Below are 21,399 nucleotides of genomic sequence, written 5' to 3' on the forward strand. Positions count from 1 at the left end.
CCAGCTTAAAGGACTTACTCCCACAGCGAAGACACTAACAGAGAAGGGAGGTAACTCTCATCCACTATTAGCATGCCATGTTGCTGCTGTGGTTGGATGTACGCTTAGCACGACTGAACTCATTCTGTTTAAGGCTGCTGTGGTTGGTCAGCCTCAGACATATGTGCTCAACATAATCCTATTTCTTTATTGAATGCATTAGAGTTGAATTGTCAACCCTCACCAAAACTGGCATTGAAAGATACCAGTGAGTGAGTGAGTATAGCTTTACGCCGCTTTTAGCAATATCCCAGCAATATCACAACGGGGGACACCAGAAATGGGCTTCACACATTGTACCCATGTCGGGAATCGAACCTGGGTGTTCGGTGTGACGAGCGAGCGCTTTAACCACTAGGCTACCAGACCGCCCCTTTGGAAGATACCAAATATTTGAGGTGGAGAATTTCAACCAATGTATATGAAGGAGAGGGGATGTGGAGGAGGGAAATATTTCAGTTTGTGAACCTTTTATGAAAATGATAAAATGATTTATTGAATGAGACATTAACAGGGTACAAGAACGCTGGAGTGTTCAGAATACAGATACTCAATAGTCGGTATCTTGCGAAACCAGCAGTTCCTCCTGAAGAACTATGGCACTGGGAGTGCTGGATGTACTCAGGGAACACAATTACATAAAAATGTCCCCAAAATAATAACTGTCCCTAACTTATTTTGTTCAGTATATACTCTTTCCTTCCCCAGACTTCAGCCTATGCCATTTTGTCTGGTGTTCTTTGTTAGTGCTGCATATTGCATTCAGAAACACCATCTTGCCATGACAAGGTGAGCTACATATAGTGGTGGACACATCTTGCCATGACAAGGTTCTTTGTTAGTGCTGCATATTGCATTCCGTGCCCCAGATTCCGAAACACTGTACATGTCTAGTTGAAGGGTTCTTCTTTGTCCTCCTAAATCTGTAAAGAAAGTAAATGACTGTTGACTGTTGACATACAAACTCTGTGATTGGTTGAGCTAATTATGTTTTGGTTTATGGAGACATAAACACAAACAAATGGCTTGGTTGTGCAATCAGATGCCACAGAATCACTTGCAACATATTTATTTTGTGCTAACCAGACTGTCTTGTGTTTCCAGGTTCTATGAATGTATAACAAAGTGCAACCCCCACTGATGGCGACGACGGGGACGCAGAAGGCAGGGGGGAAGTCACCACACTGCAAGGTCTGCGGTGACGAGTCGTCAGGATTCCACTACGGGGTGGACTCATGTGAGGGATGCAAGGTGAGTGAGGCAACTCGTCCCGCAGAGTGAGTGAGAGAGCGGGCATGCATGTGGGTAATTGTTATGACTGACGGGCCCCTGGTAGCCACAGGGTTTGGCAGAGAAGTAACGCTTCAGGCATTTGTTATGGAGATATATGGAGAGAGTGGTGGACACATCCTGCTATGGCAAGGTGAGCTACGTAGAGTGGTGGACACATCCTGCTATGGCAAGGTGAGCTATGTAAAGTCGTTGACACATTCTGCTATGGCAAGGCGAGCTATGTAAAGTGGTGGGCACACCTTGCCATGACAACATGAGCTACATATAGTGGTGGACCCATCTTGCCATTACACTGTGAGGTACATGGAGAGATTGACACATCTTGCCATGACAACATGAGCTACATATAGTGGTGGACACATCTTGCCATGACACTGTGAGCTACATGGAGAGATTGACACATCTTGCTATGACAACATGAGCTACATATAGTGGTGGACCCATCTTGCCATGACACTGTGAGCTACATGGAGAGATTGACCCATCTTGCCATGACAACATGAGCTACATATAGTGGTGGACCCATCTTGCCATGACACTGTGAGCTACATGGAGAGATTGACACACCTTGCTATGACAACATGAGCTACATATAGTGGTGGACACATCTTGCCATTACACTATGAGCTACATGGAGAGATTGACACATCTTGCTATGACAACATGAGCTACATATAGTGGTGGACACATCTTGCCATGACACTGTGAGCTACATGGAGAGATTGACACACCTTGCTATGACAACATGAGCTACATATAGTGGTGGACACATCTTGCCATTACACTGTGAGCTACATGGAGAGATTGACACATCTTGCTGTGACAACATGAGCTACATATAGTGGTGGACACATCTTGCCATGACACTGTGAGCTACATGGAGAGATTGACGCATCTTGCTATGACAACATGAGCTACATATAGTGGTGGACACATCTTGCCATGACAAGGTGAGCTACATGGAGAGATTGACACATCTTGCCATGACAACATGAGCTACATGGAGAGATTGACACACCTTGCTATGACAACATGAGCTACATATAGTGGTAGACACATCTTGCCATGACAAGGTGAGCTACATGGAGAGATTGACCCATCTTGCCATGACAACATGAGCTACATATAGTGGTGGACACATCTTGCCATGACAAGGTGAGCTACATGGAGAGATTGACCCATCTTGCCATGACAACATGAGCTACATATAGTGGTAGACACATCTTGCCATGACAACATGAGCTACATATAGTGGTGGACACATCTTGCCATGACAAGGTGAGCTACATGGAGAGATTGACAAATCTTGCCATGACAACATGAGCTACATATAGTGGTAGAAACATCTTGCCATGACAAGGTGAGCTACATGGAGAGATTGACACATCTTGCCATGACAACATGAGCTACATATAGTGGTGGACACATCTTGCCATGACAAGGTGAGCTACATGGAGAGATTGACACATCTTGCCATGACAACATGAGCTACATATAGTGGTAGACACATCTTGCTATGACAACATGAGCTACATATAGTGGTGGACCCATCTTGCCATTACACTGTGAGCTACATGGAGAGATTGACACATCTTGCTATGACAACATGAGCTACATATAGTGGTGGACCCATCTTGCCATGACACTGTGAGCTACATGGAGAGATTGACCCATCTTGCCATGACAACATGAGCTACATATAGTGGTGGACCCATCTTGCCATGACACTGTGAGCTACATGGAGAGATTGACACACCTTGCTATGACAACATGAGCTACATATAGTGGTGGACACATCTTGCCATTACACTATGAGCTACATGGAGAGATTGACACATCTTGCTATGACAACATGAGCTACATATAGTGGTGGACACATCTTGCCATGACACTGTGAGCTACATGGAGAGATTGACACACCTTGCTATGACAACATGAGCTACATATAGTGGTGGACACATCTTGCCATGACACTGTGAGCTACATGGAGAGATTGACACATCTTGCTATGACAACATGAGCTACATATAGTGGTGGACACATCTTGCCATGACACTGTGAGCTACATGGAGAGATTGACGCATCTTGCTATGACAACATGAGCTACATATAGTGGTGGACACATCTTGCCATGACAAGGTGAGCTACATGGAGAGATTGACACATCTTGCCATGACAACATGAGCTACATGGAGAGATTGACACACCTTGCTATGACAACATGAGCTACATATAGTGGTAGACACATCTTGCCATGACAAGGTGAGCTACATGGAGAGATTGACCCATCTTGCCATGACAACATGAGCTACATATAGTGGTAGACACATCTTGCCATGACAAGGTGAGCTACATGGAGAGATTGACCCATCTTGCCATGACAACATGAGCTACATATAGTGGTGGACCCATCTTGCCATGACAACATGAGCTACATATAGTGGTGGACACATCTTGCCATGACAAGGTGAGCTACATGGAGAGATTGACAAATCTTGCCATGACAACATGAGCTACATATAGTGGTAGAAACATCTTGCCATGACAAGGTGAGCTACATGGAGAGATTTACAAATCTTGCCATGACAACATGAGCTACATATAGTGGTAGACACATCTTGCCATGACAAGGTGAGCTACATGGAGAGATTGACCCATCTTGCCATGACAACATGAGCTACATATAGTGGTAGACACATCTTGCCATGACAACATGAGCTACATATAGTGGTTGACACATCTTGCCATGACAAGGTGAGCTACATGGAGAGATTGACCCATCTTGCCATGACAACATGAGCTACATATAGTGGTGGACACATCTTGCCATGACAACATGAGCTACATGGAGAGATTGACCCATCTTGCCATGACAACATGAGCTACATATAGTGGTGGACACACCTTGCCATGACACTGTGAGCTACATGGAGAGATTGACCCATCTTGCCATGACAACATGAGCTACATATAGTGGTGGACACATCTTGCCATGACAAGGTGAGCTACATGGAGAGATTGACAAATCTTGCCATGACAACATGAGCTACATATAGTGGTAGACACATCTTGCCATGACAAGGTGAGCTACATGGAGAGATTGACCCATCTTGCCATGACAACATGAGCTACATATAGTGGTAGACACATCTTGCCATGACAACATGAGCTACATATAGTGGTGGACACATCTTGCCATGACAAGGTGAGCTACATGGAGAGATTGACCCATCTTGCCATGACAACATGAGCTACATATAGTGGTGGACACATCTTGCCATGACAAGGTGAGCTACATGGAGAGATTGACAAATCTTGCCATGACAACATGAGCTACATATAGTGGTGGACACATCTTGCCATGACAAGGTGAGCTACATGGAGAGATTGACCCATCTTGCCATGACAACATGAGCTACATATAGTGGTAGACACATCTTGCCATGACAACATGAGCTACATATAGTGGTGGACACATCTTGCCATGACAAGGTGAGCTACATGGAGAGATTGACCCATCTTGCCATGACAACATGAGCTACATATAGTGGTGGACACATCTTGCCATGACAAGGTGAGCTACATGGAGAGATTGACAAATCTTGCCATGACAACATGAGCTACATATAGTGGTGGACACATCTTGCCATGACAAGGTGAGCTACATGGAGAGATTGACCCATCTTGCCATGACAACATGAGCTACATATAGTGGTAGACACATCTTGCCATGACAAGGTGAGCTACATATAGTGGTGGACACATCTTGCCATGACAAGTGATGGACAAGAGTGATGGAGACATTTTGCCATGACAAGGTGAGCTACATCGAGAGGATCTGCCCCTTCTCAACCTTGCAGCCAACATCAGACACCAGGTGAAACCTCATACACAGGCTACTTTGGCCAGGTCATTCCATCTGAGACAGTTCCTGGAGAACACAATGTGAGACTCCACAAGATCATGAAGCACTGGATTAGTGGGCACCTGCCTTCGAGTGCGGCAGTCCTGTCAGTCTAATCACACTGACCCCAGTCACCTTGTTCAGCCACATCCGGCAGGAGCAAATACACAAGACAATTTGGAGATACCTCACAATTGGGCTGCGATGTCCGTGGCTCTGAGAGCCCTCGTGGCATTCAGCCGTTTCCTGAAGCAGGATCTACCAGCTTGATTCTCCTCCTCTTGGTGCAACATGCCATTCTTTGATGCAGCCCTGTCAATGGTTTAATGATGACCAAGATTTAGTAACTTTTGCAGGCTGGACAGTCATGTACTTATTTCGATAAAGTCCACAGGAATCTTTGCTAAAGGTTTTGCAAAAGTTTGACTTAGATTACTGTCATGCTTATTTTCATGGTGAGGATTCTGAATAAAACTTTTCCCCTGCGACGATTCTAGTGTGAAAAGGGTTATCAGGTCTCCTTCATAGTACAGGACACTTCACTTCAACATAGATTTACAATAGACCTATCTTTAGGACTGTTATATCTCGTCTACACAGACTTACAATAGACCTATCTTTAGGACTGTTATATCTCTCCTACACAGACTTACAATAGACCTATCTTTAGGACTGTTATATCTCTCCTACACAGACTTACAATAGACCCATCTTTAGGACTGTTATATCCCTCCTACACAGACTTACAATAGACCTATCTTTAGGACTGTTATATCTCTCCTACACAGACTTACAATAGACCCATCTTTAGGACTGTTATATCTCTCCTACACAGACTTACAATAGACCTATCTTTAGGACTGTTATATCTCTCCTACACAGACTTACAATAGACCTATCTTTAGGACTGTTATATCTCTCCTACACAGACTTACAATAGACCTATCTTTAGGACTGTTATATCTCTCCTACACAGACTTACAAGAGACCTATCTTTAGGACTGTTATATCTCTCCTACACAGACTTACAATAGACCTATCTTTAGGCCTATCTTTAGGACTGTTATATCTCTCCTACACAGACTTACAATAGACCTATCTTTAGGACTGTTATATCTCTCCTACACAGACTTACAATAGACCTATCTTTAGGACTGTTATATCTCTCCTACACAGACTTACAATAGACCTATCTTTAGGACTGTTATATCTCTCCTACACAGACTTACAATAGACCTATCTTTAGGACTGTTATATCTCTCCTACACAGACTTACAATAGACCTATCTTTAGGACTGTTATATCTCTCCTACACAGACTTACAATAGACCTATCTTTAGGACTGTTATATCTCTCCTACACAGACTTACAAGAGACCTATCTTTAGGACTGTTATATCTCTCCTACACAGACTTACAATAGACCTATCTTTAGGCCTATCTTTAGGACTGTTATATCTCTCCTACACAGACTTACAATAGACCCAGCTTTAGGACTGTTATATCTCTCCTACACAGACTTACAATAGACCTATCTTTAGGACTGTTATATCTCTCCTACACAGACTTACAATAGACCTATCTTTAGGCCTATCTTTAGGACTGTTATATCTCTCCTACACAGACTTACAATAGACCTATCTTTAGGACTGTTATATCTCTCCTACACAGACTTACAATAGACCTATCTTTAGGACTGTTATATCTCTCCTACACAGACTTACAATAGACCTATCTTTAGGACTGTTATATCTCTCCTACACAGACTTACAATAGACCTATCTTTAGGACTGTTATATCTCTCCTACACAGACTTCCAATAGACCTATCTTTAGGACTGTTATATCTCGTCTACGCAGACTTACAATAGACCCAGCTTTAGGACTGTTATATCTCTCCTACACAGACTTACAATAGACCTATCTTTAGGACTGTTATATCTCTCCTACACTGACTTACAATATACCTATCTTTAGGACTGTTATATCTCTCCTACACTGACTTACAATAGACCTATCTTTAGGAGTGTTATATCTCTCCTACACAGACTTACAATAGACCCAGCTTTAGGACTGTTATATCTCTCCTACACAGACTTACAATAGACCCAGCTTTAGGACTGTTATATCTCTCCTACACAGACTTACAATAGACCTATCTTTAGGACTGTTATATCTCTCCTACACAGACTTACAATAGACCTATCTTTATGACTGTTATATCTCTCCTACACAGACTTACAATAGACCTATCTTTAGGACTGTTATATCTCTCCTACACTGACTTACAATAGACCTATCTTTAGGACTGTTATATCTCGTCTACACAGACTTACAATAGACCCAGCTTTAGGACTGTTATATCTCTCCTACACAGACTTACAATAGACCTATCTTTAGGACTGTTATATCTCTCCTACACTGACTTACAATAGACCTATCTTTAGGACTGTTATATCTCTCCTACACAGACTTACAATAGACCTATCTTTAGGACTGTTCTATCTCTCCTACACAGACTTACAATAGACCCAGCTTTAGGACTGTTATATCTCTCCTACACAGACTTACAATAGACCCAGCTTTAGGACTGTTATATCTCTCCTACACAGACTTACAATAGACCTATCTTTAGGACTGTTGTGACTCCTCTACCCTCCGCGTTACAAAGGAATGACCCAAATCTTAAGTAACTAAGAAGGTTTTTTAAAGATTGGGGTCATTCTTAATATCCTACCCAGGAATGGGATTGTAATATTGTTCCTGGAACACCCCAAAGTTCTGCACTGCTGCTCTCAGTGTCCTGCTGTGTCTGTCTGTGTGGGACAGGTATATCAGGTTCTCGAGGACTGCATGTATCAGACTTTGGAGTAGTGAGGACAGCCCAGTTAGGGGGAACTGTTTGTGTCACTATGACATGCATGATAAAAACGCCCTGTTTGTCAATGATTTATTGCTAGTTGCAGGCGGTGATAATATATTTATAATTTATAGAGCTATTCTATATCTAAAATATCTGCCATTTAATTATATCACTGTTTGACAGTTTATGAGTGTCATATTTAATGCTTTGTGGGGGAGAGCAACTTCTAATGTTAACAATGAATGTACACATGTCTTGAAGAAAAACACTTCCAAGCAGTGTGACAGGTAATGAATACTCGCTGGATACACACCTGGGTTTTATAAGATCAGACTTTCCCTTAATTTGTTTCTGTGTTGGGATTGTTCGGGGAGATTCTTTTGTTTCTTTTATTCATGTTTAAGCCAGCCAGCCAAGTACACTCTTAACCAGCTCACCCAACTCACCCACCCAACTCACCCACCAACCCACCCACCCAATCCACCCATCAACCCACCCACCCAACTCACCCACCCAACTCACCCACCAACCCACCCAAACCCACCCAACTCACCAAACCCACCCAACTCACCCACCCAACTCACCCACCAACCCACCCAATCCACCCAACTCACCCACCCACCCAACTCACCCACCCAACTCACCCACCAACCCACCCAAACCCACCCAACTCACCCACCCAACTCACCCACCAACCCACCCAATCCACCCAACTCACCCACCCACCCAACTCACCCACCAACCCACCCAAATCCACCCAACTCACCAAACCCACCCAACTCACCCACCCAATCCACCCACCCAACTCACCAAACCCACCCAACTCACCCACCCAATCCACCCAACTCACCCACCCACCCAACTCACCAAACCCACCCAACTCACCCACCCAATCCACCCACCAACCCACCCAAACCCACCCAACTCACCAAACCCACCCAACCGACCTACCGGACACTCCATCCACCCCTATTATCCTCTGTGGACTTACACGTCCCCATTTCACCTTTCCTCGCCTCGCCTCGCCTCGCCTCGGCTCACCTCCTAGCCAGCAATGTGTCTCTTCTACTGGGAACTTCCAGCTAACGCCGTAACCATAGAAGCTTCAAGTTTTCTAATCACAGAAAGAACAGTTTACAAGAAAGATACCTTATTGATCTGAATCTGCAAGAATATCCACCTGCCCCAAACCAACATTGTATAACCCTCAATTAGGAACCTGTTCTTTAATTTGAAACCTTTTCTTTAATTTGACTGTTCATCCAGCTTGCGTTGGTGTAAGCGTTCCACATACTGCGCAGCAAAATGTCATTGTAAATCAAGAGACATTTTCATGTACAGTACATATGCAATGACAGCATAAATCTCATTGACTGGTTATTTTCAACATGTGTGACAGATCTTGGTGTTATTTCCTAATGACATTTGAAAGTTGGGCTGGAAGAGAGGCCTTAGTTTCAGAGAGAATCATTCCCAGTGTCACCTGGTAGACAGCACAACTTCCTAGTGTTGTGGCGTGCAGCACAGCATGCTTGGATCAATGTTTGTGTTGACTGCCTCTGTCATGTACAGGACAGAGCATCTGCCTAGTGGAAGGTTTGTGGTTCGATCCCCGTCCATCTCATACCAACTAGAGAGAGACACACACTACACTTCACGCTACACACTACACACAACACGCAACACACACTGCACAACACACATTACACACTATTGTGGACCACCTCTGGTGTAGTGGACCGCCTCTGTGGTGTAGTTGGATCACCTCCATGGTGTAGTGGACCACCTCTGTGGTGTAGTGGACCACCTCTGTGGTGTAGTGGACCACCTCTGTGGTGTAGTGGACCACCTCTGTGGTGTAGTGGACCACCCCGGTTGTTTAGTGGACCACCCTGGTTGTTTAGTGGACCACCTCCATGGTGTAGTGGACAACCTCCATGGTGTAGTGGACCACCCCGGTTGTTTAGTGGACCACTCCGTGGTGTAGTGGACCACCTCCATGGTGTAGTGGATCACCTCTGGTGTAGTGGACCACCTCCATGGTGTAGTGGACCACCCCGGTTGTTTAGTGGACCACTCCGTGGTGTAGTGGACCACCTCCGTGGTGTAGTGGACCACCTCCATGGTGTAGTGGACCACCCCGGTTGTTTAGTGGACCACTCCGTGGTGTAGTGGACCACCTCCGTGGTGTAGTGGACCACCTCCATGGTGTAGTGGATCACCTCTGGTGTAGTGGACCACCTGTGTGGTGTAGTGGACCACCTCCATGGTGTAGTGGACCACCTCCATGGTGTAGTGGACCACCTCTGTGGTGTAGTGGATCACCTCTGGTGTAGTGGACCACCTCTGTTGTGTAGTGGACCACCTCCATGGTGTAGTGGACCGCCTCTGTGGTGTAGTGGACCACCTCCATGGTGTAGTGGACCACCTCTGGTGTAGTGGACCACCGCCATGGTGTAGTGGACCACCGCCATGGTGTAGTGGACCACCGCCATGGTGTAGTGGACCACCTTCGTGGTGTAGTGGACCACCGCCATGGTGTAGTGGACCACCTCCGTGGTGTAGTGGACCACCTCCATGGTGTAGTGGACCACCTTCGTGGTGTAGTGGACCACCTCCATGGTGTTGGACCACCTCCGTGGTGTAGTGGACCACCGCCATGGTGTAGTGGACCACCTGCGTGGTGTAGTGGACCACCTCCGTGGTGTAGCGGACCACCTCTGTGGTGTAGTGGACCACCTCCGTGGTGTAGTGGACCGCCTCTGTGGTGTAGTGGACCACCTCCATGGTGTAGTGGACCACCTCTGGTGTAGTGGACCACCGCCATGGTGTAGTGGACCACCGCCATGGTGTAGTGGACCACCTTCGTGGTGTAGTGGACCACCTTCGTGGTGTAGTGGACCACCGCCATGGTGTAGTGGACCACCTCCATGGTGTAGTGGACCACCTCCGTGGTGTAGTGGACCACCTCCATGGTGTAGTGGACCACCTTCGTGGTGTAGTGGACCACCTCCATGGTGTAGTGGACCACCCCGGTTGTTTAGTGGACCACTCCGTGGTGTAGTGGACCACCTCCGTGGTGTAGTGGACCACCTCCATGGTGTAGTGGACCACCTCCATGGTGTAGTGGACCACCTCCGTGGTGTAGTGGACCACCTCCATGGTGTAGTGGACCACCTTCGTGGTGTAGTGGACCACCTCCATGGTGTTGGACCACCTCCGTGGTGTAGTGGACCACCGCCATGGTGTAGTGGACCACCTGCGTGGTGTAGTGGACCACCTGCGTGGTGTAGTGGACCACCTCTGTGGTGTAGTGGACCACCTCTGGTGTAGTGGACCACCGCCATGGTGTAGTGGACCACCGCCATGGTGTAGTGGACCACCTTCGTGGTGTAGTGGACCACCTTCGTGGTGTAGTGGACCACCGCCATGGTGTAGTGGACCACCTCCATGGTGTAGTGGACCACCTCCGTGGTGTAGTGGACCACCTCCATGGTGTAGTGGACCACCTTCGTGGTGTAGTGGACCACCTCCATGGTGTAGTGGACCACCCCGGTTGTTTAGTGGACCACTCCGTGGTGTAGTGGACCACCTCCGTGGTGTAGTGGACCACCTCCATGGTGTAGTGGACCACCTCCATGGTGTAGTGGACCACCTCCGTGGTGTAGTGGACCACCTCCATGGTGTAGTGGACCACCTTCGTGGTGTAGTGGACCACCTCCATGGTGTTGGACCACCTCCGTGGTGTAGTGGACCACCGCCATGGTGTAGTGGACCACCTGCGTGGTGTAGTGGACCACCTCCGTGGTGTAGCGGACCACCTCTGTGGTGTAGTGGACCACCTCCGTGGTGTAGTGGACCGCCTCTGTGGTGTAGTGGACCACCTCCATGGTGTAGTGGACCACCTCTGGTGTAGTGGACCACCGCCATGGTGTAGTGGACCACCGCCATGGTGTAGTGGACCACCGCCATGGTGTAGTGGACCACCTTCGTGGTGTAGTGGACCACCGCCATGGTGTAGTGGACCACCTCCATGGTGTAGTGGACCACCTCCGTGGTGTAGTGGACCACCTCCATGGTGTAGTGGACCACCTCCGTGGTGTAGTGGACCACCTCTGTGGTGTAGTGGACCACCTTCGTGGTGTAGTGGACCACCTCCGTGGTGTAGTGGACCAACTCTGTGGTGTAGTGGACCACCTCCGTGGTGTAGTGGACCACCTCCGTGGTGTAGTGGACCAACTCTGTGGTGTAGTGGACCAACTCCGTGGTGTAGTGGACCAACTCCGTGGTGTAGTGGACCACCTCTGTTGTGTAGTGGACCACCTCCATGGTGTAGTGGACCACCTCCATGGTGTAGTGGACCACCTTCGTGGTGTAGTGGACCACCTTCGTGGTGTAGTGGACCAACTCTGTGGTGTAGTGGACCAACTCCGTGGTGTAGTGGACCACCTCTGTGGTGTAGTTGACCAACTCCGTGGTGTAGTGGACCACCTCTGTGGCGTAGTGGAAAGATCTTCTGCCCGATCTCTCTTCAACTACTGTAGGCGAGCTTACAGCTGTCAGTGAGTGCACAATGACATTTCTTAGCTGGGTGTATTACATTTCGCTTATTCAACAAACTTTTTTTCTTGTGACTGTTCTGTCTGCCTGTTCTTTCAATACCTGTAGTATCAACTCTCCGAGTTGTTTAAATATATGTCAAGTGTGGTAAGCTGGGGCTCAGATGTCATCTTGTACGTTGTAGCAGATTATAGAGGACTGGTGGTGACAGGTTACATGGTTATTCTGTCACAAAGTTAAACTTGTGTTTTGAAAGTTTTATGTGAAAGTGTGGTCCCTATATGTAAGGGTGGTCCGTATATTTAAAGGTGGTCCCTATATTCAAAGTTGGTCTGTATATTTAATGGCAGTCCCCATATTTAAAAAGTTGGTCCGTATGTTTAAAGGTGGTCCCTATATTCAAAGTTTGTCTGTATATTTAAAGGCGGTCCCTATATTTAAAGTTGGTCCGTATATTTAAGGGCGGACCCCATATTTAAAGTTGGTCCCTATATTTAAAGGTGGTCCCTATGTTTAAGTGTAGCCCCTATATTTAAAGTTGGTCCATATACTAGTATTTAAGTGTGGCCCCTATATTTAAGGTTGGTCCCTATATCTTAAGGGTGCTCACTATATTTTATATATATAGGGCGGTTCGTATATTTAAAGTCTGTCCCTATATTCAAAGTTGGTCTGTATATTTAAGGGCGGTCCCACTATTTAAAGTTTGTCTATATATTCAAGGGTGGTCCCTATATTCAAAGTTGGTCCGTATATTTAAAGACGGTCCCCATGTTCAAAGTTGATCCCTATATTCAAAGTTGGTCCGTATATTAAAAGGCGGTCCCCATATTTAAAGGCGGTCCGTATATTTAAAGTTGGTCCGTATATTTAAAGGCGGTCCGTATATTTAAAGGCGGTCCGTATATTTAAAGGTGGTCCCTATATTTAAGGTTGGTCCCTATATTTAAGTGTAGCCCCTATATTTAAGGTTGGTCCCTATATTTAAGTGTTGCCCCTATATTTAAGGTTGGTCCCTATATCTTAAGGGTGGTCTCTATATCTTATATATTTGAAGAAGGAGTTTTTCCGTATGAAAGGCCACAGGGCCGAGAGTACAGTACATGAGTTAAAACTTGTGCACTGTTTGTTGCCCTATGTGGCTGTGAAGTTTAAAGTCACGATTATTGGTAGGAGCATTTTGTAAAGTGGTATCTTTGTCTTGCAGGGATTTTTCCGAAGATGCATCACCCAAGGAATGACACACAAGTGTGCAAATGAAGAAAAGTGTGAGATAACGCCTTTTACCCGCAATAGCTGTCAGTATTGTCGCCTCAAGAAATGTTTCTCCGTGGGAATGTCTCGGGAAGGTGAGTTGTAGTTTCCATGTACGTCGCTATGGATACTCATCAGATGGTACTTGTGGGATTGGCTATATCGCAGTTGAAGTCAGTTTATGACTGACATATTGCTGTTGACATGTTGTTGTTGGTGTCAGACTCCGCTGTCATCATATTCGGACGGTGTGGATGGGTAGGTGCTACATCAATCAGTGGATTGTCAGGCCCAGACTTGATTTTTATCTCCCCGATTTGAAAAAGGGGGGATATAGCGATCAGCGTGTCCGCCAGCGAACTGTTTTCTGTTACCAGAGGAAAACTCCCAACCTGTTAAATATTTCTTATTGAATCTTACTGTATGGATCAGTCTAGTGGTGAAAAGGTGCCGCTTGATGATTTGGGATTATTTTTGTATATTTATTTTCTTTTTTTCATGACGACAAGTTGGACTCTACTGAGAATATAGATAGTGCTCGTTTCCGGAGCAGAACTCCTATTTCGGGATGAAACTTGCTTGGTGAATTTTGATAATTTTGGATTTTGAAAAATACTGAACAGCATTATTAGTTTGTTCACTGAACTGAAGGTATCCGGTGTCCACATGATCACTGATTCATTCCAGGCTCTAAAGTTATTATCAAAACGTACAGTACACTACACCATTGCAAGTTACAAATAAGTGAAAACCTACCCTGATAAGTTGAACTCAATATTTATTTAAAAACACACCATAGCACAAGTAAGACTATTTATGTCATATTATATAAATGTTATGTTTGAACTTCAGATGAGTCAAACTGACTATATTAGAAGCTCAAATTCTATTAACTATTTTTGAATATTGATGAAATATTGAATTTCTATAAAGAAATATGAAGATCTAATTTCCGAGACAGGTTTCATTGCTATGGAAGTATTGACGTTCTATTGCAACTTTAAATGATTAATGCTTTAACATTTTATCTTATGTATTTTCAAATGACAAAACGATGGGGATAGTATGTCTGATAAGGGTTATAATTTTCACTTACCGTATTCAACATAATAAGCGCTCTCAAAATTAGAAATAGGAGGCTTTTATTAGAATATAATTTTGGTGAGGAAAAAAAACAGAGTTGAAAGATTGTAAATTTTGTGGTTTATGCTGACAGCTTGAAATGATACAAAAGAAAAGTCTGTGCTTATTATACACGACAGCTATATTTTCCAGAATTTAATTGCCCATAATTAAGAGTGGATAAAACACATGTGTGCGTATTACACAGGAATAAATAAGTCCTGTGTACATTGATCCATCGGAAGGGGTGCTAATTGGGATTGTTCACTAGCCAATATATTAGCAAATATCACTGTGGGCGCTTATTAGAGCGGGGCGCTTATTACGTCGAATACGGTATTCCCATTTATGTTTTGATGCTGAAACCTTGTTTATGTGTGACAACTAACTGTCACAAATGTGTTTGTGTGAGTCGTTGAGGATGAATTGCTATATTGTCACACGCGAGTCCAAGGTTAACATACACTGGTTTGTTTTGCATCTTTCTGAAGAGCGTCATTATCACTGCCGAGCCCATCTTGGAGAGGAGCTTGACCGCACTAGCCGGCTATGGGACTTGCCTGCTGACATTATGTCCCCAGCAGCAATACATCACAGTCAGCTGGCTCCGTCTCCTACAGATATAAATTGTCCTGGCATTATATTCCATTTAGTTTGGATTGAGATTTTAGGTAGTATTCTCCGATTTGAATTCAGGTGTGTTATGAAGCAATGTGTGAATTGACATGTGACTAGTCCATCAGTTCAGGTGTGTTATGAAGCAATGTGTGAATTGACATGTGACTAGCCCATCAATTCAGGTGTGTTATGAAGCAATGTGTGAATTGACATGTGACTAGTCCATCAGTTCAGGTGTGTTATGAAGCAATGTGTGAATTGACATGTGACTAGCCCATCAATTCAGGTGTGTTATGAAGCATTGTGTGAATTGACAAGTGATAAGTCCATCAATTCAGGTGTATTATGAAGCAATGTGTGAATTGACGTGGGACGAGTCTTATCAATTCAGGTGTGTTATGAAGCATTGTGTGAATTGACATATGATAAGTCCATCAATTAAGGTGTATTATGAAGCAATGTGTGAATTGACGTGGGACGAGTCTATCAATTCAGGTGTGTTATGAAGCATTGTGTGAATTGACATGTGATAAGTCCATCAATTCAGGTGTGTTATGAAGCATTATCATACCTCCACGTCAGAATGATGAGATCTGATTGGTCCACATGATCTTGATAAAATACTGTGTATTCCACCTTGGAGATAAATAAATTTCTCAACTGGGGAATAAATCTCTTATATCCCACCACGTTCAAGTCAGGCTGCACATGGATTTCTGAGAGGCAGAATAAATCCTTTATACCCGCATCATAGCTCAGCTGAATCAAACAGCTGTTTTCTATCAATTTTGTATTTGTTTGAGTTACTTTACAATGTCATATTAAAACATGTCGGTAAGATACATTCATTGTAGCAGGATTTCTCGGGGCACATGGGATGTGACGCGCCCCGTGTTAGGTTTTATACCATGAACCCTGTGTATCCCCAGATTCTGCTACAACTTATATTATGTGAGTTGATATGTGACAAGTCCCTCAGTGAGTGAGTGAGTGAGTGAGTATGATTTTACGCCGCTTTTAGCAATATTCCAGCAATATCACGTCGGGGACACCAGAAATGGGCTTCACACCTTGTACCCATGTCTGGAATCGAACCCGGGCCTTCGGCGTGACGAGCGAACGCTTTAACCACTAGGCTACCCTACCGCCCCGACAAGTCCCTCAATTCAGATGGGCAATGAAGTGATACGTGACATGAGCTGTGAAGATCCGGGGTAGAATAGGTCTTCAGCAACCCATGCTTGTCCCCCGTGAAGATACGGGGTAGAATAGGTCTTCAGCAACCCATGCTTGTCCCCCGTGAAGATCCGGGGTAGAATAGGTCTTCAGCATCCCATGCTTGCTGTAAAAAGCGACTATGCTTGTCATAAGAGGCGACTAACAGGATCGGGTGGTCAGGCTCGCTGGCTTGGTTGATGCATGTCATCGCATCCCAATAGGGTGGATCGATCGATGCTCATGATGTCAATCACTGGATTGTCTGGTCCAGACTCGATCTTTTTACAGACCGCCGACATATAGCTGGAATATTGCTGAGTGTGGCATTAAACAACAAACAAAAAAATACATGTGAATGTCTTGTTTTGGTGATGTAGAAGAACCGTGTTAGAAGAATATGTTGGCGGATGATCCTTCTTGAATCGGATACCAGGAAGCAAAACAAATTAATGTTTTAAAATAGCTGAAAATGCGAAGGCCAGGCTGCTTCCTGGAGCTGAGAATACACCCCCTCTATTACAGCAACAGACAATAGAACACACATACCTTACATCACACAGTCACTTGGGGGGCTAATCCAAACCTCACTGGCTATTTCAGGTTCATCTGTTGTCAAACCCCACATCCAGACTAAAACAGCATCTGTATTGTGATTTCTTTTTATCAATATGGAATAATTTTTTTCGGAATTATTTTTGTATCATGATTCAGTAAATTCAGATATTTATTTTAGAACTTTTGAGACAACCCTTTTGGCAGTGTGAACGCCTGGGATAACTTGACGTCTGTCTTGGTTGAGACAGACAGTAAGGATCTTCAAATAGTTGGACACATTTAGGATTAAGGTGAAACCTCTGCGACCATGTGTCCTCGGGATTTGTATTCTGATGTTAGAGCAATGTAATACATCTTTTGCCTTCCTGATTAAATTTGTGTGAATATTGTTCCTTTTATACCTTGAAACAAAATTTGAAAATTTTGTAACTGTTTGATTTCATTAGACAAGGACTGTTATCTTTGTAGTAACTATTTTGTAACTCAAATCACAGCATTTTCGATAGAACTGTTTTTCATCAAATATGGCTGTCTAGTTGGTCAGTGTAGCCAAAAATACCTAACCCTCCACAAGCAATAGACATGATATCAACTGATTTACACTCAATAGACATGATATCAACTGATTTACACTCAATAGACATGATATCAACTGATTTACACTCAATAGACATGATATCAACTGATTTAAACTCAATAGACATGATATCAACTGATTTACACTCAATAGACATGATATCAACTGATTTACACTCAATAGACATGATATCAACTGATATACACTCAATAGACATGATATCAACTGATATACACTCAATAGACATGATATCAACTGATTTACACTCAATAGACATGATATCAACTGATTTACACTCAATAGACATGATATCAACTGATTTACACTCAACAGACATGATATCAACTGATTTACACTCAATAGACATGATATCAACTGATATACACTCAATAGACATGATATCAACTGATTTACACTCAACAGACATGATATCAACTGATTAAACTCAGACACTTTCCTCTTGTAACTTATGAAAAATGTACCAAAATAGGGAGAGGTGGAAAACTGAAATTTAACCCCAAAGTTCAAAAGAGTCATAACCCTCTGAAACACTGTGTGAGATTAAGTTTGCATGTGTTTTGTTTTTTTAAATAGTGTTATGATGCATATCAAATGAAAGCTGCCATCTTAAGCTTTTCAAAAGTATATAATAATACTGCCTATTTATCAGTTGTATGCATCTTGAGAAAAACATAAACAACACCACTTTAGGTGAAATATAAACCTAACAACTTTGAAGTAATTAATGCAATTTATAGAATAAAGTAATATAAGTATTTTAACATGACATTTACATTTTCATTAAATTGAAATTGAATTTAAAAAAGAAAAGAACAAAGTCTGAACGCAAAATTAAGAATGAAGTCACTTGCTGTTTGATCAGTTTTGCAATTACAAACATTTGTTGTCTTGCAAGTAGTACAGGAAGTGCCGTTTCATATGCAAGATCATAACTAGGAAATTATTATCATTCATATCATACATTAGAGATGAGTAAACTTGGACTATTAACAGAGATATTGTTTGTGCATTAAAAGTGATCGTATATGCTATGAAAATCTCTGTGTAAAATGAAAAATTTGTGTAGAAAGCGTGAAGATGCTGTAGGTCCCTCCTGCCAAACTTCTCTGTCCTACCCAGAGTTCCATGCGGCCATCATAGTGCCTCTGCCACAGACCAGCGCCATGTGATGATTCGTCACATCTCAGTCCATATTGTATGTGTCTCTTATCGGTGTCATTCTTAACGAGTCTCCATTACCAGATAAACATATGTCATGGGATGGTTAACTTTCATTGAGAAAATATCCTAAGATCTGAAAAACTATTTCCATTTGCGTAGTTATCCTTTGTTTACATTGGTTGTACAGCTCCACGTGCTGTCATCAAAGCCCAACGGAGAGCTAGCGATACGGTCACTTTGAGATATAAAGATATATTGTCATGCACCTCACTGTGGTGGAAGTAGTAGTAGGATGTCTGCATGATGATACAAAACAATATGTAAAGCGCCCCCAAATACTTGAATTAGGTCAATCTGTTCGGAGTTCAGAATAAGCGTATTTGTTTACAAACAAGAGAAAAGTCACGTGTTATGCAAATTAGCCTGTGGCAGTGGTGTTATGCTGCGTCACCACTGCACTGAGTGTGCGCAAACCTTTCCCTGAGATGCTATGTTCCTAACAACACTACAGCATTTATTTATTGAGTACCTTGAACAGACTATTATATTATATTATATTTTGACTCAAATTTGATTGTCATGAAGGAAATCAAATATATTTACAAATGTGAATCATAGTTGCCAAAGATGGTTTTTCTGTGAAACATATATATGTTACCTTTTACCCATATTTTTCTAGTATTTATTAACCCCCGCCGCGCGAAAGCGCGAAGCGGGGGATATAGTATTCACGACCGTCCGTCCGTCCGTACGTCCCACCTGTTTGTTGCCGCCATATCTCAAGAACTAAACACTGGATTGTCTTCATATTTGGAACTATTGTGTGTATACAGACTCCGCAGACACCAGTCGGTTTTGGTGACCTTGATCCCATTTTCAAGGTCACAGCAGACAAATCTGCTTTTAGAGTTGGAAAACGGTGTTGCCGCGATATCTCAAGAACTAAACACTGGATTGTCTTCATATTTGGAACTATGGTGTATATACAGACTCCGCAGACACCAGTCGGTTTTGGTGACCTTGATCCCATTTTCAAGGTCACAGCAGACAAATCTGCTTTTAGAGTTGGAAAACGGTGTTGCCGCGATATCTCAAGAACTAAACACTGGATTGTCTTCATATTTGGAACTATGGTGTATATACAGACTCCGCAGACACCAGTCGGTTTTGGTGACCTTGATCCCATTTTCAAGATCACAGCAGGCAAATCTGCTTTTGGAGTTGGAAAACGGTGTTGCCGCGATATCTCAAGAACTAAACACTGGATTGTCTTCATATTTGGAACTATGGTGTATATACAGACTCCGCAGACACCAGTCGGTTTTGGTGACCTTGATCCCATTTTCAAGGTCACAGCAGACAAATCTGCTTTTAGAGTTGGAAAACATGAGATGTTGGAGCTGGAACCTTGAGCTGGAACAGTGATAACATGTACAACTCATCAAGACAAAACAAAGATTCTATATGCTAATAATCCAGCAAGTTTCCGTGCTGAAAACACATCATAGGTTAGCTGGACGAGCAGGTTGCAATAGTCCAAAGTTGTATTCCAAGTTTGGAAATTATGTTTTAGGGGCCTTGAGAGTTTTTCTTACAGAATTATAATCTAGTACCCTCAGAATGCTAATTTTTATCGTTAGGGTTTTCCAAACACCATTTTCCTAAATTATAAATATGCTAATATTCTTTCGTTAGTCGCCTCTTACGACAAGCATATTCTTTCATTATTCAAATCTTAAAAACAGATTGTGCAAACTCCTGTTGTCTGTAAAGGCTCCAGGCTACTCGTGACCATATTGATGTGTTAATGAGGTGCCAATAACACGCGATGACCACCTCCCACGCTGATCACAGCGACTACGGCGACGACGACACATATGGTTCATCAGGGTGTTCGATTGTCTCAGGATTGACTGAGACGGACGAGGGGAACGATGGATGTAATCAAGTGTTGTTGACAGGATGACACTGTAGACGTGCATGCTAGTCAAACCCAATATCTCGGTAGTTTCAGAAGAAGATCTCAAGTGTTGAAGATCCTGAAATAGCATGAAGACCTCGACCTGCCAGTCTGTGCAGCCATGACGATCATGTTGCTTGATTGATCATACACAATCGGTGAAATGAAAACAGTTATGGCTTTTTGGTGTCAGCTTTTCTTCTATCATAATTGTTTTCCCTGCGGGGATTCTTGGTTAGAATTAGTCCTCAGCAAC

The 21,399-nt window shown here is 43.6% G+C and overlaps 1 protein-coding gene across 2 annotated transcripts in view; it reads left to right on the top strand.

The window, feature by feature from the left end:
* The window catches only part of LOC124113487 (nuclear receptor ROR-alpha A-like), a 129,139-nt gene that overhangs the window by 65,392 nt on the left and 42,348 nt on the right, over positions 1-21,399 (top strand). For both annotated transcript variants that reach the window (XM_046473851.2, XM_046473852.2), the window contains exons 2-3: positions 1,144-1,290; positions 13,865-14,006. In XM_046473851.2, coding sequence (XP_046329807.2) covers positions 1,153-1,290; positions 13,865-14,006 — 280 coding nt within the window. In that variant the 5' untranslated portion in view covers positions 1,144-1,152. The remainder of the gene's footprint in view (positions 1-1,143; positions 1,291-13,864; positions 14,007-21,399) is intronic.

The sequence above is a fragment of the Haliotis rufescens genome, unplaced genomic scaffold (assembly GCF_023055435.1).
Source record: "Haliotis rufescens isolate VD_foot unplaced genomic scaffold, xgHalRufe1.0.p SCAF_16, whole genome shotgun sequence".
Taxonomy (NCBI): Eukaryota; Metazoa; Mollusca; class Gastropoda; order Lepetellida; family Haliotidae; genus Haliotis; species Haliotis rufescens.